The 21,387-nt window shown below is 48.8% G+C and overlaps 10 protein-coding genes; 4 read left to right on the top strand and 6 right to left on the bottom strand.

The window, feature by feature from the left end:
- Positions 1-697: 697 nt before the first annotated feature.
- FFUJ_00029 (related to exostosin-like 3) lies at positions 698-1,741 on the top strand (the record flags this gene model as incomplete). Its single annotated transcript, XM_023573750.1, has 1 exon — positions 698-1,741. One exon carries the CDS (start codon positions 698-700, stop codon positions 1,739-1,741), a length of 1,044 nt encoding a protein of 347 aa, XP_023425417.1.
- A 1,005-nt stretch (positions 1,742-2,746) lies between these two features.
- FFUJ_00030 (related to acyl-CoA transferases/carnitine dehydratase) lies at positions 2,747-4,576 on the bottom strand (the record flags this gene model as incomplete). XM_023573749.1 has 2 exons in its annotated part: positions 2,747-3,532; positions 3,644-4,576. 2 exons carry the CDS (start codon positions 4,574-4,576, stop codon positions 2,747-2,749), a joined length of 1,719 nt encoding a protein of 572 aa, XP_023425416.1.
- A 664-nt stretch (positions 4,577-5,240) lies between these two features.
- Positions 5,241-5,739, bottom strand: FFUJ_00031 (uncharacterized protein; the record flags this gene model as incomplete). XM_023573748.1 has 2 exons in its annotated part: positions 5,241-5,655; positions 5,714-5,739. The coding sequence occupies 2 exons, from the start codon at positions 5,737-5,739 to the stop codon at positions 5,241-5,243; spliced, it is 441 nt and encodes a 146-aa protein (XP_023425415.1).
- Positions 5,740-6,434: 695 nt separating this feature from the next.
- On the top strand, positions 6,435-8,541 carry FFUJ_00032 (uncharacterized protein; the record flags this gene model as incomplete). XM_023573747.1 has 5 exons in its annotated part: positions 6,435-6,572; positions 6,634-6,704; positions 6,756-7,249; positions 7,304-8,220; positions 8,275-8,541. The coding sequence occupies 5 exons, from the start codon at positions 6,435-6,437 to the stop codon at positions 8,539-8,541; spliced, it is 1,887 nt and encodes a 628-aa protein (XP_023425414.1).
- Positions 8,542-8,738: 197 nt separating this feature from the next.
- Positions 8,739-10,216, bottom strand: FFUJ_00033 (probable 3-hydroxyisobutyrate dehydrogenase, mitochondrial precursor; the record flags this gene model as incomplete). XM_023573746.1 has 7 exons in its annotated part: positions 8,739-9,002; positions 9,078-9,171; positions 9,229-9,261; positions 9,315-9,468; positions 9,527-9,772; positions 9,834-9,981; positions 10,040-10,216. The coding sequence occupies 7 exons, from the start codon at positions 10,214-10,216 to the stop codon at positions 8,739-8,741; spliced, it is 1,116 nt and encodes a 371-aa protein (XP_023425413.1).
- A 549-nt stretch (positions 10,217-10,765) lies between these two features.
- FFUJ_00034 (related to vegetatible incompatibility protein HET-E-1) lies at positions 10,766-11,743 on the top strand (the record flags this gene model as incomplete). The annotated part of the gene is made up of 1 exon (XM_023573745.1): positions 10,766-11,743. One exon carries the CDS (start codon positions 10,766-10,768, stop codon positions 11,741-11,743), a length of 978 nt encoding a protein of 325 aa, XP_023425412.1.
- A 126-nt stretch (positions 11,744-11,869) lies between these two features.
- On the bottom strand, positions 11,870-13,564 carry FFUJ_00035 (uncharacterized protein; the record flags this gene model as incomplete). XM_023573744.1 has 5 exons in its annotated part: positions 11,870-12,581; positions 12,637-12,724; positions 12,777-13,184; positions 13,235-13,334; positions 13,403-13,564. 5 exons carry the CDS (start codon positions 13,562-13,564, stop codon positions 11,870-11,872), a joined length of 1,470 nt encoding a protein of 489 aa, XP_023425411.1.
- A 610-nt stretch (positions 13,565-14,174) lies between these two features.
- FFUJ_00036 (uncharacterized protein) lies at positions 14,175-15,968 on the bottom strand (the record flags this gene model as incomplete). XM_023573743.1 has 10 exons in its annotated part: positions 14,175-14,385; positions 14,432-14,649; positions 14,705-14,738; positions 14,792-15,044; positions 15,088-15,100; positions 15,156-15,304; positions 15,357-15,375; positions 15,426-15,552; positions 15,601-15,831; positions 15,961-15,968. The coding sequence occupies 10 exons, from the start codon at positions 15,966-15,968 to the stop codon at positions 14,175-14,177; spliced, it is 1,263 nt and encodes a 420-aa protein (XP_023425609.1).
- Positions 15,969-16,405: 437 nt separating this feature from the next.
- On the top strand, positions 16,406-17,791 carry FFUJ_00037 (uncharacterized protein; the record flags this gene model as incomplete). The annotated part of the gene is made up of 1 exon (XM_023573742.1): positions 16,406-17,791. The coding sequence occupies one exon, from the start codon at positions 16,406-16,408 to the stop codon at positions 17,789-17,791; it is 1,386 nt and encodes a 461-aa protein (XP_023425410.1).
- A 2,253-nt stretch (positions 17,792-20,044) lies between these two features.
- Positions 20,045-20,872, bottom strand: FFUJ_00038 (probable gEgh 16 protein; the record flags this gene model as incomplete). Its single annotated transcript, XM_023573741.1, has 1 exon — positions 20,045-20,872. One exon carries the CDS (start codon positions 20,870-20,872, stop codon positions 20,045-20,047), a length of 828 nt encoding a protein of 275 aa, XP_023425409.1.
- Positions 20,873-21,387: the final 515 nt, after the last annotated feature.

The following is a 21,387-nucleotide window of genomic DNA, read 5'->3' as shown; positions in this document are numbered from 1 at the left end:
ATCTGACAGAAGTTTGACTGTTAGCCTAGCCCCAGCACCAAAAGCCATCATAAATGCAAGATGCCCCATTGGTCCAAGTGAGCTAGTGCGGCCCCCTGCAGTTACAGGGAGACAACGATAAGATCTTTGACACGCAATGATCCTGAGACAACAGTAAACATGCTTGAGCTAAGTTTAAGCGCCGCGACCCCTTTAATGGTGAAGGTTTTTTCGGCCCAGGCCATTCTGAGTTCATACCTCTGTCTCTTTATCTCGACTTGACATGAAGTGACGCGCCAGCCTGCAGTTTGTAAAATGAACGGGATTCGCGTCCCAATCATACTCTGAGAATGGTTTTAGTTCCCAAGTTAGGATGAGTCATATCTCAACAGCTCCTTGAGGTCGGTGTTACAGCCTAACTGCTACCCTTGCCTGGTTCTTGACGCTATTTGCTTCATTGAATTGTCGTCTGATAATCATCTGGTACTAGTGAACTTACATTTAAAAGTCTTTCCCATAAATGGTATTAGTAGTGCAGGCTTACGCAACACCTTGGTCAGCAGTATACTCCTTATTTCTTTACTAGTACATCATTAGTCGATAAGAAGAAATATGAGCCTTATATAATATGTTCTTTACGATTTATTTAAATACAGTCATCATATCGTCAATTGCAGCAACTACTGGTTATTCTGATCCCAATACCCCGTCAGTAACCATGGTTCCCGTTTCCCAGTCCAAAAGCTCCAGGCATGGAGTTCTCGAAACGTGCAGCCTCTATCTTCACATTTTCCGCTCGCATATCTCCCGCCTCCTCCTCAACAAAACGTTCATCTTGACAACAGTCGCGTCAATTCTTATCCTCGGTCTAACATATACGGACGCCAGCCAAATCATCCTACCCTTCATATCCTCAAACCAACAAGTGACTCCTGTTATCGCAAGAACAGGGAGTCCTCAGGCTATCTGGAATGCGGCGAAGATTAGATATAGCCATCTAGATGGCGACAAATTCACCATCGCTATGCTTACTTACCGACGTCCGAAAGAACTGAATCATACGCTATCAGTCTTACTCGAAGAAAAGATCCCGTCACTCCACGAAATTGTCGTCATCTGGGGCGACGTTGATGATCTACCGCCAACGAACTTCACATCTAAGCATGGAGTTCCTGTGCGATTTAGGAGAGGCCTACAAGACAGCCTTAACGAAAAGTTACGACCGGATCCCGACTTCAAGACGCAATCTATACTCTTGACAGATGACGATGTGTACTATCACCCCAGTGACCTTGAATTTGTGTTCCAAACATGGAAGAAATTCGGACGGTATCGTCTCACTGGCGCCCTCGCACGCTGCTACGATATGGATGCAAAGGGTCAATATACCTATAATTTCTGTCCAGGAGATAAGCGCGAAGAGTACTCGATGATCCTCACCAACCTTTGCTTTTCGCATATTTCTTTTATGGATTATTACTGGTCTGATGACAGCACCATGGGAAAGGTTCGAGAATATGTCGATGAACACTTCAATTGTGAAGATATTGCGCTGAACTACGTCCAAGGATTGCTCACAGGACAAGGGCCCCTGTTAGTGAGAGGCTGGGAAGAATTTGTTAACCTCAGCCCTCCTGGCGGTATTAGCTTAAGGCCTGGTCATTTGGAGGCACGGAGCAAGTGTTTAAATGATTTTGCAAATATTTTCAAGTATATGACTTTGGTTCATGAGACGGGATATATTAAAAGAGGTGTTAATTAGTCATAAACCGGCAGTATCTATCTGGCTAGTTCTCTCTCTTTCGTTAAATGTCACATAATAAGAATCTCCGTTGATTACTTAGACCTGCTTACGGAAGCTAAGGGGGTGATGTCTTCTGATGGCCCTGATTGCAGCCGCGGCATATAAATACTCCTTTGCCAACCAGGAAGCCAAAAGACGTCCCATCGTAAGGGTCGGCCCGCTGCCTCCACTTTCCAGCTCATCGCCTTGTCAAACAACTCAGCCATATGGCAGCGGGATTAATAGGTCCAAATTGTATATGAAATGGTAGGAGCTCGTTTTCTCGGCAGTAAAGTCAGCACGTAGTATGTTAGTAAAGTCAAGGCCGATTGTGTTGCCACGTGGATTTGTCGCCATGTCAATAGTGTTAAAGAGGTCAAGATCACCCCCTGACTGTCGAACTGTAAGTTATTGCCGCGGCATCAAGTACGACCAGTTTGCAAGCTCCTGGAAGACCCTGGGCGGCTTCCTGTCGTTCTTTTATGTCTCAATATTCCTGGCCATGGTCATAAGTATGGGTGCTCAGGAATACACAACGCTTCGTTCTTGGTGGGCCTGGTCTTGGATGCTCGGTCTCCCCTATTTCGTCACCTGCGCTAGGGCTGTGGCCACCATGATACACCAAGAGACCCCTGACGGGGCTGCACTCAGTTCTCCTGTGTTTAGCGCGGTATCATCCCTTGATACCTCGGTCCTGTCTTGCAGGTTTCCTAGGTGTCGTTATCAGTGCGTCTCCGAGACCGCTACTCGGGCGAGTTCTTGTTGTTCCTTGGCAAGTCGACCAGTCTGCTGAGAAAGTCTAAGACCACATAGTTATGCCATATCTTATTACTTTCTGTTACCGTGGCTCTCAGAAAATGAAGGCTGAAATGTCTAAGTAATTACTATAGTAAAAAGATCATATAAGCAAAGCCAGCTAGCTGAAGACGGTGTTATGAATTTATACATTCTATAACAAAAGTCATTATCAGTTACAAGCCTTTCCTATCGCCATGCCATTGCAGTACTACCGTGATAGCAGTTAGGCTCTGGAGCAGATGAGTAGTATGGCGATGCGTTTTTGTCGCTCAGCTGAACGACCGGCTTCAGCACTTCAAATTCGCCCCAGTCACCTTTGAGGGTAGACATGTAAGGTGAATCTTCTCTGAACGACTTTGGCATCGCTTTAGCCCATGCTTTCAATACCACATCTAAGAGCTCAAGTACAAAGAGTTCAGGGCTCGTTTGTTCCCAAGCAAACTTCTCTTGGCAGCCCTGTACTACCTCTGGCGAGTACAATCCAACCTCGGGGCTTAGATGGAGAGAGGCAGCGGCCATGAGGGATGCAAAGACGTGATAGGACCCACCCTGGCGTGCACGATCCCTGATGGCCATCATGGTACCGATGGCACCGATCAAACCTGTGAGCATATCCGGCACAGGCAGAGCAGGGAGCACGCATGTTCCATCTTTATGACCTAGGCTTCTCCCTGTAACATAGGAGCATCCAGAGGCGGCATCTGCAATTTGTTGCCAGCCAGGTCGCTCAGCCATAGGACCATCTGGTCCGTAGCAATTCTTTTCCACATATACGATGCCCTTGCCTCTTTTTCCAGCTATCTCTAGGAGATTATCAAGGCTGAGCCCTTTCTTGGCAATCACTCCTGGCCTGTAGCCTTGAATGAAGACGTCTGCATCTGTGACTAACTCGAGGAGACGTTTCACTTCATCGTCTTTGGCCAGGTCAATATCCACTGTTCTAACGCCGGCATTCAGCGTCAGTTGAAGTCCCTATTAAATTTTATTAGATTAAACACATTGTGGAAAACTTTGAGTAGAGGAGACTGTAAAAAAATGCCAAAGCTTTATCTGACGATACGGAGGAGGGTTGAAATGGCTTACATTAAAGTCAGGGAGGCGACCGCAGTTCACACGGATCACATCAGCTCCAAGAGCAGCCAACGTCGTTCCAATAACGGGGCCTGCAATGATACGGACAATTTCCAGGACCTTGATGCCGGCCAGTGGTCGTTTATCGGCAGATACTGGCAACAGAATGGCTGGTGTAGGGACGGCATGCGTCTGTTGCTTGTAGTTGATAAGGGGGTGCTTAGCCAAGTCCTTGGCCATGCGTGTCTGTTTCCATCCGCCTGGAGTATAGCAGATACTTCCGCAAAGGCCTTGAACGAGATGCATCATCTCCAGCTCATGCGCTCCAAACTTGCGAACGTGCTCCGCAATGACTCGAGTGGCCTCATCGTTACTGCTGCACTCTTGTGATGGGTCTATGCCGATGGTTTGTAGTACTGGATCTGCGCCTAGAGACCCGTGTAGCTGGAACCAAACGCCTTCGTCCTTGGTCTCGTAGTTTGCCGTGGCGCGCAATCTGAGCGGTGTTCCGAAGATGTCTCCTTGGAGATCTTTTGGGAATATGGCACCCAGTTGACCCTCCTTGCCAAGCTCCTGGACAGTCTGGCCGTTTCGCTTGGTCATGCCCACGCTCCCGAGCCAAAATGCAGCATGATTGGTGTCGATAGATACAGTCCGGTCAGAGCTCTGACCGTCTCTGAGTCCGAGGAGCTCGTTAGCGACAATGCCGCACATGGCATGAAGAGCACCAGCGATAACGGCGGATTTTAATGGACCGGGGACGATTGTGTCGGAGGAACCGGTGAATGATACCGAGTCCAGAACGGCAGAGTCTTTGGTGAATCCCGGTGTCGCCTCAGCCAGCTTCTTGAGAAGTTGGCGTGCATCATCGGGCACTGGCGGTGCCTTGGAGTCAATCCAGGACCCTTGTCCGTAGATATCAGCACCGGAAACTATTCTTGTCATTATCGATGATGGTTGATGAATGGGAGGTTGATAGGAGCGATTTGTGCCAGCTAATGAAAGAATGCTGATACCGTGGATATACTCCCTTGACAGAGCGACTTCTGTAGCCTTATCTTATAGACAATGGTTTTTTTTGGCATATCCCACGAATCGTAAACTATTATACGGCATTTACTTCATTGGATCTGCTATCTGTATGGGGCTGTTCGGCTCAAGGGCCTTGCCTTTGCGGAGGGAGTGGGTACGGTCCGTAAGTGGCTTTGTTGTCAGACGATATCGAGTATGCGATTACCGAATATGAGACACTCCCAGGGTGCTTTTATACCTCCTGGTGTTTTGCTGAACAAATTAGGCATTGAAATTGCATTTCTTGCTTTAGGGCCATCGATACTCTGAGTTTGTTTGAGATCGTGGCGGCTTTGGCATGTCAACGATGCCGAAATCGTGGACATTATTCATATGGCCAATGATAGCAGAGACTGAAGAATTGGACTGCTTCTAGAAGCGCATGGCAGAGTAGCAAGATAGGGGTGTATCAGTTCCACTAGTTTCATTCTTCCCAGATTGCAAGAATTGATCCCGAAAATGAGAGTAAGTATAACATTGAAAGTGTTTTATTATAACCAGTACATGCTATCCCCGCCCAAATTCATCATTTTGCGCACTATGTATCTTTGAACCTGTAAATGACATCTTCGAACCTTGCTTCGGGAAAGACATAAAGCCACTTGAGCGACTCATCAGGCCCGCAAAAGGCGCCATGCATCGCATTCCCTGGAATCCAAAGGACGGTGCCCGCCTTGACATGGTGCCTGACCCCTTCGATCTCAACCTGCCCCGACCCCTCGAGCACGTAGTAGACCTCTGCCTGAGAATGCTGGTGCAGCGCGAGTGTTCCGTTGGAGGGACAGGTCGCGATCCCTACGCACATGGAGTCGGAGCTGGTGCTGGGCTTGGAGAGGAGTGTTTGCCAGACCACGGTGCCGTATTTCGTGTCTGGGAACGAGCTGAAGGCTGTTTGGCTGATCTGGTTCCCATCGAGGATTACTGGCGTTTGCTCCTCCGTTGTCTCGCTTTCACTTTGTACGTGTCAGAGTTTAAGCTGCCAAGAGAAGGCGCCTTGCTCAAGATGCTTACATAGAGATATGGGGTTCGGAGTCCATTCCGGCGCTCTCTGAAGGTCTATTGATGCTTTCTGTGTATCCTGTGTCTGTCTGGCTGATGGTCCTGGTGGTTTGGGTATATGGATTGATACTGCATCCCATCAATGATGAACCATCAACGTCTATAAGGTCGTTGAATTATACTTTTGCATCCTGATCTATCACTGCAACTACGGCATCTGACTCCGAAAACCGCGATCACAAGCATCTAGACACGGTCTCGAACTCCGACAAGTGGAGACGGTCCGGCCGCACTCCACATGTTTATCAAGTGCTGTCTGTTTGCATGTAACTAGGCCGAAAATAGGCGGGTGTTCAGTGCGGCGCATGTCGTTGGCCGTGCCGGTCCGGATCCTCAACGTACGTGAGCAGCCAGACCAAGCAACTCATTGACCCCATCCACGCTCCAGCAAGTATCTGCTCTATCAATGTCCTGTTATCTATGCTATGGGGAGTAACGTCGATACTTACTTTCCAGTGCAGCGCATTGCCCAAGCATGTCTACAGTGTCGGTACGCAATTGTTACCCCGCCTTTTTGGCCTGCTGCAGGCGAGGCGACAGATAGCTGATTACCCAAGACGGAAAAAATGCCGGTGCACTGGCGATCGACCTGTCTGCGGGCAGTGCGGACGACTCAACATTGGTAGGTGACGCTTCACATCTGATGATAAGCTTATCGGACTTGTGTGTAACGATGCAAGATTGTGTATATCCTGTCGAGGCTTCTCGGCGGCAGGCTCCTAGGCAGCAAAGGACTCGTTCTGCAAGCATCGCCATCGACGACCCCGAGACCTGTCAACAAACACAAACCTCCGAGTCAAGCGACACACAGGTACATATTGACTTTGATCCATATCTGTATTCTCAAAAATGTGTTAAAGCCTACATCTTAGACCTCGGAGCTCGTCAGTAGGATTGGGAAACTGGAGGCAAAGATCGAGTCCATGGGTTCAAGCCTACAACGGTGAGCCTGTGTCTCAGGAATAACGAATCGCGATACTGAATCGCTTTTTAGGATTGAGAGATGCCTCGTTGCACTGGTTGATGGCAGTAATACTAACTTGGGTGCTGTAGCGGCAGGACTGCCAGCTTCTTCCGGGCGTCCAGAGACCGTCAGTAGCCCCAGGAGGGCGGGCACGACGTTCCAGCCTTCGCCGCAAAACGATCCTGCAATCGAAGACTTTGGGACACCGGAGGATGTGCTCATGGCAGTCGTTGATTCTTATTTTACTTACTGCCAGAATCAGCCCTACTCCTTCTTTCACGAAGAAACCTTCCGGCAGGGCTTGGCTCAACACGTCGTCCCTAAACATCTCGTCCTAGCTGTCATGGCGACTGCGGTCCGGTTCTGCTCGCATCCGTATTATTCGGGGCGCGCGTTGGAAATGTCTGTCGAATATGCCAACAGATCTTGGAAACTCATTGTGTCCGACTGTTTTACCGTGGGCAAGGTCGCAGAGGTGTCTACAGTCCAGACTGTTGCTTTGCTGGGCTTGTTTGACTTTACTGGTACGTTGCTACATTCTTCAGATAGCGAATGACCATCATGTCTCACATGTATAGCCGGTCGATTACGCCATGGCTCAGCGTGGGTCAAAGTAGGCCTCGCCGTGAGGATCGCACAGGATTGCGGGCTCATGCTAGAGACTGCAGGGCATCTCTCGTACGCCCAGCAGGAAGAGCGACGACGGGTGTTTTGGTCAGTGTATCTGTTGGATCGCCTAGTATCGTGCGGTCGAGGTAGACCACCAGCCATCGTTGATGCGTCGTGCCATCTACAGCTGCCCTGTGATGAGTCAATCTGGAGGGAGGGTCTCTGGGCCAAGACACAATCGTTGGACGAGATGACGAACCGAACCCTCTCAATATCACAACGCCAATGTCCTTTGGCGCAGGTCATTGCTATTGCGCAGATCCTTGGCCGATGCGCACAATATGTGCTTCAAGACTTCAACATCAGAGGCCCACATCCGCCATGGGATCCTGGCTCGGATTTTGCAGGCATTGAATCCGACCTTCTCCATTTTGAAGCATATCTGGAGATACAGAGGCCAATTGACGAAATACTCGCACCTTATGTCTTGGCCGAAGGCGTGGTAGACAGCCAGTCCTCTGGCCCAATTATCTTCTCTCGGGCATTATTCCACCTCTGTTATTGCCTACTCAACCATCCCTTCTTACTGCGGCGCCGCATCAATACATGCCGAAATCTTGCTCCTATCAGTTTCATCAAGCGATCATCTGACTTGGCCTGGCTTCACGCACAGCAGATGATGGTTCTTATCCGCGAGTCGCGCAAGTTGGGCTGCTCGTTCCACGCCTCATCCAGCGGTTATGCCGTCACTGTCGCGGGATCCATTATCGCGCTCCGGACCTATGATGAGGACTCGCCAACTTGCCAAGAGGCTCAGATATTACTCGAGGAGGCCTTGGGATATCTGGATGTCATCGGTCATCACTGGAGTAATGTCAGAACAATGGTGACGTGCTAGATTTCAGTTTTGTCTTGTTTGTACACTAATTATCCTCACTAGGCCTCGAAACTTCGACAGGTAGTCTACGATGGGTTTGCAGGGCGTCACATGAATAGCCTCACCCAAGGGTTAAGCTTCACGGCTGAGATGGAAGAAACCATGTGGTCCCTAGTCGACTATAATACAATGTCAAACCAGCTTAGCCAAGATGCTCAGATCAGTGGCCAGGAATCAGATGGTCTAATGCCAAATTCGTGGATCGATTTGTTTGGACCGATCGACTATGCTTTGCTCTCTAGTTTTAATGGGCCAATTCAAGATGAATAGAAGAGTCACAGTTGATAGAAATTGAGAATGAGGACCATTTTCAAGCTATTAAAAAGGTTGTACCAATTAATACATATCCTTCAAAGCCACCAGATCTCTTTTATGATAGATGTATATTCTGACACACGGCTGAGTTGCCATTCTCCGAGTCAATTGAACAGCTTATGAACCCTGGTAGAAATTCCACCACAAGTGGCTTATACCTTGGTGGAGCCCAAGGTATCAAGAGCCTCGTATATCACGCTGAAGTCTCGGTCTCCAAACTCCTTGGACTTGGCCAACGGTCTGTAAGTCTCCTCGACGCATCTTCCCACCGCGAGAGGAACATTAGCTTCTGCTGCGGCTGACACGGCGAGGGCAAGATCCTTATGAGCCAGCTTGGTTACAAAGCCGCCCTCGTACTGTCGGTGACAGGGAGGGCTAGCATCTGCGACCTTGACCTCAGGAACGGGGTGGTTGACCTAGACAAGAAGATTAGCGTGTACTCTAACTGTAAGACGGCGGTCTGCTATCATGAGGTCGTTTGGTTGACTTACCTCGCTAGACCAGCATCGCCCCGTGGAGTTGTTAATGATATCAGCGAGGACTTGCGGATCGACTCCGAGTCTCTTTCCCAGTAGCATCGCCTCACTGAATTCTGTTAACCTCTGCTTTCGAGTATCCAGGCTCTGACTGTTTCTAACTCACCTCAGGCCAAGCATCGTGATACCAAGCAGGAGACTATATCTCAGTCAGTAATCATATCGAAAACAGCCGGTTAAGAGGACACGCACTTATTAGAGATCTTAGCGGCAATTCCAGCTCCAAGGTCACCACAATATGTGACCTTGCGGGACATGGCTTCAAGGACAGGGACCGCGCGATTGTACGATGTCTTGGATCCTCCTACCATGATGGCCAATGTGCCCTTTTCTGCACCAACGACACCTGCATCGTGATGAATTAGTTACCACGGCAGCAGAAATAAGTGGTTCGGCTTAGTTACCTCCTGAAACTGGGGCATCCACCAGATCTGCGCCAACTTGTCGTAGTTGTAGGGCAACCGCTTTGTTGACACTTTGCTCGATGGTTGACTGATCCATACAAAGAGTATCCGCGCGTTGATCCTGACTCATTTCCTTGAGAGCACTGAGAACACTCTTGCCTTGGCCGACGTATACTTCCTGGACATGCTTTCCGGTAGGGACCCTGGTGATGATGGTAGAAGCCTTCTGTGCTACATCAAAAGGTGCTATCAGGGGTCAGTGGTGATGCTAGCATGTATGGCAAGTCTTCCTATGGCGCATGCTTACTTGAGCAACTAATAAGAGGCACGTCGGGGTGCTCGGCATTTTGGCGTTTAATGATAGTGTCCACGGCGGCCTGGTTCACATCACATAATGCGAAGCCGACCTTGTTTCCGCTAATAGGGCTCTGATATCTTGAAATAAGGTTGGTAATCTAATGAGGCAGATTAGAACTCTCTCCTTAGAAATGAATTGGATGCGCAAGAGCTGACCATATGGCCACCCATGGCGCCGAGGCCGATGAAGCCGATTGTATTTGACCTGTCAATCGATGAAGCGACAGCTGATGTCGCAAAACGACGATGGGATGAGCCCCACGGGCGTCCTCGCTGAGAACGGGTAAAACTCGAGCCAAGGCTGAGTTGTCGAAGGGTCTTGTGGGCATGCATATTGACTAACGGAGTTGATACGTAAGGATAGAACTAGAAAAAGAGCAAATGAATATTTTGTAGATAGTGAGGAATGCCTCTTTGAGAAAGGGACGAGTTTGAGATGCTTTTGAATAGAGGCATGGCCGCCAAGCTCAAGCCAGCTCACACGCTCACACAATTCGTTGCCGGCGGGTTTGAGTGGAGCCGGTCCGGCCTCCGGTCTTGATTCATCAAGCCCCTCACGATGCTCTGTAGGCTGGATACCTATTTATATTACCGAGGTTAAAGTAACTAGTTATGCTATTGCTATATTTAATGTTATTCAATTGACTGCTTTGCGTCGTGACTCACTTTCATTTAAATCTTTAACATACCTAAAATAACATACTCAATGATAGAGCTACCCTATATATGATATACCTCAGAATCGATTGGCACTAACCGTGTTTGTACAGCATGGAGCAGCTTCAGGTCTATGACGTAGCTAGTGCCCCAACATGCACTCCCTACTGTGACTGAAGCCTCTGAGGCGATCATCACCACTGTAAATGCGTCATGGATGCCAAAATGGTAGGTTTTGCGGCAAGAAGGCTGGAGAATATCAAGCAAAATGAGATGCTTCTCAGTGAACTAAAGAGTCCCATACCCAAGGTCGATCCTCAATCCAAGCCTGCCAGCAAGCGCGTTAAACGTAGGACCACTCCACCAAGCGCGCCCACAAGACAATCCAGGCGAATAGCGGAAGCCAGCACGAAACCAAATTACAATGAAGAGCTAGGAGATGCGTCTGGACCACAGACCTCTTTCAAAACTAGAAAACAGAGTCGGGCAAACTACAACAACGCCGTCGAATCAACAAGTTCAGATCCTGAATCAGATCCTCAAACTCGCAAAGACGTCAAATCCATTCAAGACGGATGGACACGATGGAAGGCAGAAGCTGATCAGCCGACGCGCAATGCTTCTGGAGCATTCCAGTTTGAATCTCATCCGGATTTTCGGCCCAACAAATCCCCAGAAGAGATCATCCGCGAGGGAAGCTTTGGTGGCTCTTACTGGCGACCTTTGTTCTCCAAGCACCTCGGAATTACTATACAAGATGACTGGAGAGAACTGCCATTATCGTGGACTGCAGGACTGAACGTGGATGAGTATCTCACCAGCGACACATACAATCCCGAGATAAACAAATACGGCGTCGCATGCGGGCAAAGCATTGAAGAATGGGAGGCAGCTGGCTGGATCGCACACGAGTACGACGTCAGGGGGTGGTTTCAGTGGTATTGTCGTTTCTGGATGGGTCGTCGATGCTCTGATGATGAGCGGCAGATCAGTCGTTGGAAGAAATGCGTTGGTGAGACAGGTCGTTGGCGACGGATATTGCTCAAGAAATACGTGGCTTTGGGAATACGGACGGTGTTCGCGGATGATGGGAGAGACGAAGATGAGGTTGATGTCAGTCCTGTGGTGCATCAGACGTGTCATCACTGGGCATATGAGGTTCGGCAAGACGCTTTGGAGAGATTCTGGGCTGATGGAAGATGAGATGCAGGATCACAGAGAGACCCGAGTGTTCATGATAGGTAATGATTTGTAGTGATATGAAAATATGAAACCACTTGAGTGCAACTAGGTATAATACGTGACATAAATCGTGAGTCATTACGTTTCTCATCTGTCCGTAGCATTCCAATCCATTTTCTGTAGAATCTTGCATAAAAGCCTGTATGACGATTGAGCTCCCCGCGATATTGTCTGAAGTTCCTTCAGTGTCGCAGCAGCCTCATTAACCGCAATAACAACTCTGACCTGCTGAGGAAAGTTGTTCACTTGATCCCTCTGCAGAGACATGGACAAGAAAGCAGCCGTGTCAAAGAGGCACAGCACAACAAGGTGGAACTGTCCATCGCCTTGTGAGACTCGAGATGCCCATTGAGTTGCGATCTGCAACGTCTTCAGCGAACACCCTACCGCTTCTGCTCGTAGTTGTTGTATTTCCGGTACAGACAAATCTGTCGATGGGTGTAAGAGATATGATTTGTATGGCTGGAGTATCATAAAGTACGCCATTGTCTGGACATAGTAGCGATGCGTCACGACCCAAGGCCACTCAGCATCTTTCGAAGTGTCTGGATTGTTTAGAGCAAATACAGCTGGAAAAGAGGACACGTGACGTTCCACCATGTTCTTGTAGTCCCGGACTTTGGATGGCGAGTTGATGTTTTGCGGTGTCTGCCAGCGCTTGGCGAGGGATGAAATGAGTTGGTATTGAAGTTTGGTATGAAGCGTTGGTGTTGGCGCTGAACCTTCCAGGTCGGGTTGTTCAGGCTCTGAATCAATGTCGTTCATGATGAAAGGCCGACCTAGTATTGACGACAACTGCCTGTGCGATGTTAGCCATTGCACGAGTCATCATCTTTGCCCAACTTTTAACATACCAGTTCCAGCAGTACAACACACGCCAGGCTCGTCGGCCAATCTGCACCTCAATATCCTGTGTCGCCTTGTGTCGCGACTTATGCAGTCCTGCATAAATGTTCAGTAAGAGCCCAATTGATCTTTCATGTTATTGACTCACTCAACTCATATGCCTCTTGCACAGCGAGTCCTATTGTATGCCAGGCCTCTGTGAACTTTGCTTCGCCTTTGAACCAGCAGATAGAAAGGACTTTCCACTGAAGGTTGATCAGATGATAGGACCCAGCTGGTATCGCCTCTGCAAGCCTTGTTCCAGCATCGTGAAAAGCCTTGGAAACATCCTTCGATGGCTGGGTCAGAGGGATTCCCAGTGTCGCTTGCGCATCAAGGTCGAGATGCTGCGTAACGCAAGCGCACATCATGAAGATGAGGGTTGTGAGTTGAAGATCCTGGAGACATGGCTGTTGCGTTCTGCACGACCAGTTGACGTATTGGCGTATAAAGGCGGGCGGGTGTATGAAATTGTAATGATGATTGACATTGCTGAAGAATGCTTCAATGAGAGCGTCTTTGGGAAAATGTCAGATGTGAACCCAGGTCAGATTACGAGATGCTCACCTAATTGAGGCTTGGCGGGGAGGAAGCGCAGTGCGTTTCGTAATTGCGAGTCAGCGCTAGCATCTAGAATCGCTAGGTTATGGTGGTCTTTGTTATTATGCTGTAGACGATGTTAGATACAGTCAGAACTATCACTACGACTTTATTTATCAGGTGAGATGAACTGACTAGTGAGTAGGAAAATCCATCGTCAAGACAACCGTCATCTGCATGTAATAAATGAGTGAGCCGTGTGTTTTCCGATGAGGCATCGTAATTGCTATCTTGATCCTCTGCTTGGACTCGTGACCGTTTGAGGGTTTGTGTTTTAGTCAGCGGTTTGGTATACATTTTTAGATAAATACCCCAAAATAAATCGTATTGAAAGTGCAAACTTGGATACTGTTGTCGGCTATGATATAGACAACAGATCCTTTTTCGGAGACCTGTACTGCACAGCAAAAAGTCGGTGGTGGCCGAAATACATCGGCCGAAAGCTTTCGGGATGACGCCCGAAGACAGAGTGCATAACTTGAAGTGATATGGGCCTCACCAACAGCATAACTAACTGGCAGCTTGACACACACAAAACGGCTAGTTGCTGACAGGGAGCGGGAATAAGAAATGTATTGGCCTGTTGGGAATCTCCCGATCCACTGACATGCATGCCCCTGTCGCGAGCTAGAGGCCATTTAGGGAAGTGATCAGCCTGTCAGCTCTCCCTGGCAAGCCTGGGTAGCGGGATTTTCAGTGACGCACAAGTATTTTACAGTTGGGTTGGTTGGACACACAGACTCTTCGCTACCGAAAGGCTTCCCGCTGTCCGCCTTTTTCGGGCAGATCGGGCGCACTGATCAATTTGCTTCGATGTTTTCTATCACTCTAAAGTCAATATTTACAGCCGGTTTAACGCCGAAGGAGATAATCTAGATAATCCGAGGTGTCGCGTCTGTGACCTCCCTCAACCCTTCAAAATGGTAAAATAAAAAGCAAACATGAAACAAATGATAAACGACCCGAATAATCGTCTGAATGATGATCCAATGACCAATTTTGGCCAACCAGACCGACGCTGTCTTGCCTGTAAAAATGGCGGATTAACCATGACATCAATCATTCTCGTCCGTCGGATCTCGGGCGCTTGCTTCCCAAAATATCTCCCCGATCGGAAGCTGTCGCATGTGAGCATTTGATCAGGTTTTAGCAGGAATCTCGTACCTCCACGTGATGTTGGCTTGCACCACGTTTTGAATGCCTTGGATATAGCGAGCGACATTCATGTCAATCTCGGGTCCCCAACTTGGCAGCTGCTCAATTGCACTCCGCCAATCTTGGTATCTTTCCTCAAGAAGGTTCCCGACTGTATCGAATGCCTCTTGTGGAGATTGGCCCGTCATTCGACAGGCTGCGACCATGCTAAACGGACAGTCGTCGTTCTGCGCCATGTTAGCGTTCGAGGTGTGGAATACTGAATGGCACGAGCCAGCTTACTTCTTCCTTCCAGTAGGATAAAATGTCGTTCGACCTTGTGTGTCTATTAGTGGCTTCAAACGAAAATGATCAATGGATAGTTCTTACAGCAAGACAAAGTCTGCACCCAAAAGTTCGAGCTTCTGGATAACGGGGTTTTCGAATACCTCATCTGGCAACTTGATATCATGGGCATACTCGATCAGATGGTATAGAGGCGTCACTCCCGATGAAAGCCGCCTTGTATCAAGCATCTCCTGGATACTAGGAATGCTATTTGTAGAGAATTGCTTCACATGATGGACTACTCCATCAGTGTATTGCTTCATTGCGAGAGCAAATCTTCTACGGGCACCTGGAGCTGTTAGCGATAGCCACGTCAAGATCAATTGAGGGAAACTTACCAACAGTTGAGCCCTATGAAGATCACATGTCAGATCGCGATAGCATCACAGTAAACGGGTCGACTTACCTTCGACACTCTTCGGAAAATGTCGTCATGGGCCTGGACTACAGCGCTCTTTGTTCTGGTATAAGTCTGGTCTAGCATATCTGCCATGAGACTATCAATGACGACTTGCGACCTTTTCGGATCAGACTTCAATGATCCTTCATCAAACACTGTTGGTGTGAGCTTCTGCGATAAACAACAAACGTGAATGATAGTACATACTATCATCGAAAGGAAATACCTGGAAGAAGTGTCAGAGTAGCTATACAACCAGAGAAATGGCTCACTTACCCAGTTCCCCCAATCGCACATCGTCTTGAGCTTATCGAATGGAGCATCGGGAGCAGCGATAGATATAAAGATGGCAAAGTCGCAGAACTCGACCCTCTTCTTCATTCGAGGCGAGAAGGAACATTTCCTAATAGTGCATCAGCATGATGTGTACAAAAGCGGCAGGCAGACATACTCTGAAAGCCACCTCTCGGATATGGGCTTGACTGTTTCATAGTTGGGATTCATGGGCGGAGTCTCGACCACGAAACCTTTAAACATGTCCGGAAGAATGACAGTTCTTCTCGACTCCATCTTGATGGTGAACACCTGCATGGCTTGTGCTGCAGGTACAGATTGTGGGGAGGAAATGATAGGGGAAGCAACAACAACGTTGTGTGACACGCAGAAATCACGTCCGGGCTTGCTGGGCGTCACGAGTACTCAAATATCTCAAAGAAAGCAAAGACCGAGGGGCCAGCCTCGTAGGTGTTCCAATCAACCAGCTTCCCTTCGTCCAGCGTCATTTCCTTTCAGCTTGAAACTAGACACATACTAAGCCATGATGGAATCACAATTCCCAGACATTGGAGCCTGCTAGGGTGAGCATATCATACCAGGTGATGGGTGGACAGGGGTCCCTTTCACGAATTATTGGCAGATGGGCCACACACTCCGTGGGTATGGCTCAGATCTAAATCATGGAGTGAAGACTAAGAGTAAGTACCCACCGACAGATCACGCCCTCGTCATGTTGATCCTGATCTTGACGAATGGAGAAGCCCGCGGACCACCAAACGACCTCCGAGAAACAAGTGTGCGTAATGTACCTTTTCTGTCAAGGGATAGGAACGGGAGGAGGTACTACAAATCTGGCTTTCAGGCACACTTGGACATCCCCAGCTTAAATTGGAGGATGTCTGTCCTGCTGCTCTCTCAGAACTTCAGCTTAGCCCCAAGTCTCTCTTTCCAAATCTCATCAGTTTTTTTCGCCTCTCACTATGAAATTCTACGGGCAATCAGCAGCTCGGGAAGAGCTTCGAACCATTGGAAACCACTCTTTCACATGGACGAATGATCACATTCCCAAATCACACACAGATCCTCTCCGTCACGAATGTGATGAGCTTGGAGCTGCTGCTGTCAAAGAGATCCAAGAAATCCATGCCCAGCAAAAGAGAGACGGCCATCAAGTCGGCAGAACAGACCTGTTCGAAACACTTTCTCATCACCATAGCCAGAGCCAAGTGCTCTCGCAACTCTGGACTGAAGTCCACACCGTCCCCTATTGGGTTGACTGGGATCAAATTGCCCGAGGACAGAAATTCTTCTACCGCTATGCCCTGGCCAACCTCATCGGCTTTGCCTTTCAAGGCTTTGTTGGTGAAAATTCTGCTTCCACCAGCGTCGTTGAAGTACTTGCTCGTACTGGTGGCTTTAGTACTCGTGTCTTGAGACGTCGACTGCTCGAAACATTTCAACTCGTTCTTCAAGTCACGCACTCGCTTGATCATGTGAAGCCTGGTGGTCCAGGGCACAGATCGATTGTGCGAGTCCGTCTACTGCACTCCATGGTCAGACAGCAGATCCTCAAGGTAGCCGCATCCAAGTGCCGATTCTTTGATCAAGAGACACACGGCATTCCTATCAACACCCTTGACTCGATACATGCCATTGCAACCTTCAGCTGCAACCATGCTTGGCTTCAGCTCCCTCTTATGGGAATCACCCCCGAGAAACAGGAGGTCGAAGATTACATTGCTCTTTGGAGATACGTGGCCCATGTCATTGGGGCACCCCAGGAGTACTTCACATCAGCAACGCAAGCTAAGGCTGTGATGGAAAGCCTAGCTTACAACGAGCTCCTTGTGACACCCACTTCTGTTGTCATTGGATACAACTTCGTTGAGGCCCTCAAGGATCTACCCCCCATCAACATCTCGGATGGGTTCATTCAGGCTGCTAGCCGCGTCTTGAATGGACACGAGATCTGCGACCAACTTGGTATGGGACGGCCCAGCTGGTACTCATTTGCCTGCTTCAGAGGCCATTGCTGGTTGGTGTGGAGTCTGGCTAGCCTGCAGAAATGGATCCCTGCCCTTGACGATAAGGTGATTGATCTCTGCCGGGAAGGGCTGCATGGCGCTATAATCCACAGTAACCAAGGTCTCGGAGGTGGCTCCATCCTTGATTTCAAATACGTTCCGAATGGGCGGATCCAGGGAAAGGAGAAGAACGACCGGGCGGAGGGGTGTTTGTGGTTCTTTGAGAGACCCCTTGAGTTCGTGTACTTTGTAGTGTTTGTCATTGGATGCACGGTAGTGTTGGCATGGTTGCTTTGCATGGCGCAGCTCCTTGCGCTCGGGTCCTCGCGTCTTGGGGTATAACCTGGTTGGGCTGAGATTTCATTATGTACTGTAGATCGCCCCGTAATTCTATTTGTCGTCTGAACCAACATGCAGGTTCGCCGTGTGTCTAATGTTATCCAGAGTCCTAGGTCGAGGTCTGTATAATCCTTGTCAAGTCTAGGGCCGCAGCAAGAACACCTCCCTCGCCCGGCTGAGGTCCAGGTGTCTGAAATGAACCGATCATCACGGATTGGGAAGCATTGAGGTATTTTCATCCCCCAAACAGGCAATACTTACCATTTTCGTCCCAGACTATTTCACCTTCTCCATAGCCTAACTGAGACATATTGTCGTGCCACTGTATATCTGACAGATCACTGGTCAGAGCGCAATCTACCAAGAAACTATCGTTTGCCTCGATCGATCCGGCACGTCCGCTGTGCCCTGGGACAACGGCCAATGAGAGGAGCTCAGTCGGTAGTGCAAAAGTAGGCAATCATGGAAATATTGGGCCTTGACGCTGCGGTTGGGTCAAATAGTGCCGGGATCGACAGGCTAGCTTCGCGTGGCTGTCGTCTGACATGATAGAACCCCTTGTCGAAAATTCAGCTACTCCACACCAACCATAGCAAATCAACAACGGTTCAGCTATCGAAGGAACAAACGAAAACTGAGTTTGATATTGCATGAGAGTAGTTGGGGTTCTGTTGGCTAAAATGGCGTTGTCTGCCACGTCATTCTGCTGTCAGCCTTTAGTGGTTCACAAGTGCGCCAAGCCTCTTTGTCTCACTGTCAACTTCATCGGCCCACGTTGTGTAAAAAGTGTCTTAGATCTAGCACGTAAACGATTTAGACCTCGACGATCCAAACATTGAGTAATTTAATCCACTGCGTCCCGTTCACGCGGTATCGGTTCCCCGATATTTTACGGACTGCACCATCGTCAAGCCTGCTGCTGCAGGCACCCCTACCCTGGTCACCGCGAGGCCCGCGCCGTGAACCAGCATGACATATTGCGCTATACTACGCTATACTGCGCTATTGCCCATGATACCACCAAAGCCAAGAGTGTGACGTGTTAAGTCTGACCAATGATCTGCATGGAACGCTGTTACTGGTGCTTTCATCTTCAATAGTATGTGATTGGAGTTTTCAAACCAGGGTCGTCTCGAACCGAACTGAATCATTCTTGTCAGGGAGGTAGGTAAAAAGGACATTGGGGGCCCTTGGGGGCAAATACAAGTAGCTGATAGGGTTGTAAAGCTTGCCAAGCTTATTGCATGGTGACATTTGTCACTTGAGAGGGAACATTCTCGGACCCCTCCCCCAAGGGTGGCTTGAACTGCAAGTTGACCGTTGATTGCTGAACCGCGTCTTCCGCCTGGTTTCTGGGCACGCTAAAAGGCCCTTCGGCGTTAATGATATCATCAGACGTCGCTCTTGTTGGTTCTGCGAGATTACTCAGACATTTGAGTCTAGTTGCCTGCAGACGGAAAACTCCGCGGAATTCCGCAGCTGAGCATTTGGCACTGGTGGTTGCCTAGTCGCCTGTATCGTAACGCTCTTGTTATCCTTCAACCAGCTTGAGGATTTTTCCTGCACTCCGATGGTTTATAATGAAGCCAACCTAACGAAAATGGAAAGCTAAAAAAGGAAGTGCTAGCTCTAATTTGAGTAGTGCTGCAATAAAGCTTTAGACAGCACCGTTTGCTTCAGGCGCAGCCTTTCCTCACTCCATGTCATCGGGGCTTACACAGGACTGGACTACAGAAATCATGTTTCATCGTGACCGACAGCTATTCATAGCCTCGTGTCCAAAGAATATCCATTATTGGAGGTATATACCAACCTCCAATTAAGAGGACGAGCACCGATAGGATTAGTCCAGGCTGATACAGGATCTTTTGGGTATGGCTTCAGCATGTGTTCAGAAGTCAATTAACCAACGACTCACATTAGCATCACTTTTGTAACGTATCTTAAACAGTTCGCTTCACCAAGGTGCTACTGTAAGTGAATCTACAGAGGTGAGTATATGACTCACTTTATAGTAACATATCAGCTACATCACAAGCCCAACACTTATCACAACATTCAGACCCCCTGGTATTGATACTCATGGCACCGAAACTGAACAATGAGTTCGACAACATATTTATGTATTAGACGCTGCCTTCCTAATCTATGCTAAACAGCTGCCTAGCCGTGATCCGCCTTTCACTTCAGTCTCACGTTCACATGTTTCCATCTTCTGTCAATCTCAGACGTCTTTCGTAGACAATTGGTAGATTCTTATGCAGAGAACTGAGTGGCGCGGCGTTTGTTACGGTTGTTGGTGTTGGTGTTGGTGTTGGTGTCGTTCTGGTCTTGGGTACCTTCCTCTACCCCATCAGCGTTGCCGTTGCTGGCACCGTTGCCCGTGTTGCCTGCATCTCCAGCATTGCCAGCGTTATCGGTACCAGCGGTGTTACCAGCATTACCGGTACCAGCGTTGTTGTCGTTGCCGGTAGCTTGGGCCATTTGAACCGGAATGACACCACCGAAAGGACCAGCCCGCGCCGGGTTCTGGCAACGAACAAGGCAAACATTCTCCTCGCCCGCAACCGAGCCTGTACAGCTCTGTCCAGCAGGGATTGAGGCCACAAGAGGAAAGTCACCCATCTCACCATCACGGTTACGGCCGCGCTCGTTGCCTTCAACGTTGGTAGTGACTTGGATGTTATCCCATGAAGTGCCAGTTCCATCAGCATTGATCATACAAGTGTAAGGTCCAGCGCCATCAGAATTGACCTGATGGACTGTCATCTCAAGGCTGCCGCCAGGGTTGACTTGGGGAAGTTGACTGCCGGTCTCTTCCATGATGTCGAGGGTGCCCTGCTCGATTTGGTTGTCACCACCAGCGAGCGTCTCGCCAACGGTGTCAGCGGCACTACCACGGAAGCGAGTGGCATCGGTTTGGAATGGACGGCGCCTGGTGCCATCGCGAGGAGTGGAGGTGTCAACACCCAGAGCCATGCCAGAGCCGCCGGCATCTCCAACTGCATTGGTGATTACACTGTGGGCAGCTGTCAGATCGGCTGCAACGAAGAGGGCAAAGATGATGTTCTTGATGGGTGCCATTGTGAATTTTGTTGCGGGGAATAAGTAAAAAAGTTGGTCCTTGCGATTTGAGAACTTCGGAGGTAAGTAAAGACCTGACCGGCAGGAAATAGAAGTGAAGAGAGTAGAAGAGTAGTGGACTGATGGTCTTAGGATGCTGAGGCTGTTTGGTGATGATTAGAGATATTGGTGAAGGGAATTAGACATCTTTATAGAGAAGTCTCATAATACCTCTTGTCTAGTCTTACTATCTAGACATACACATATCACCACAAGAGACAAGCCAAGAAAACACAAGACATCCTATGAGACATTCAAGAGCTTCACAATTGACAGTATTCTCTGCGAACATATCACCAAACGACTTTACTTTCGCTATGACCCTCACGGCCAAGACCCCGGAATTCTCGTCTCCCGAGAGAACCGAGGAGCACAGCCTCTTTATTAAACAAAACGCCAAAACGCGTTTTGACCATATCTGGAGTGCGATTCGCTACACAAACTGTAAACCACTAATATATGATTATTTTGAACCT

The sequence above is a fragment of the Fusarium fujikuroi genome, chromosome FFUJ_chr01 (genome assembly GCF_900079805.1).
Source record: "Fusarium fujikuroi IMI 58289 draft genome, chromosome FFUJ_chr01".
NCBI lineage: Eukaryota > Fungi > Ascomycota > Sordariomycetes > Hypocreales > Nectriaceae > Fusarium > Fusarium fujikuroi.
The sequence above is the reverse complement of the archived record's forward strand: the minus strand, read 5'-3'. Positions and strand labels throughout refer to the sequence as shown.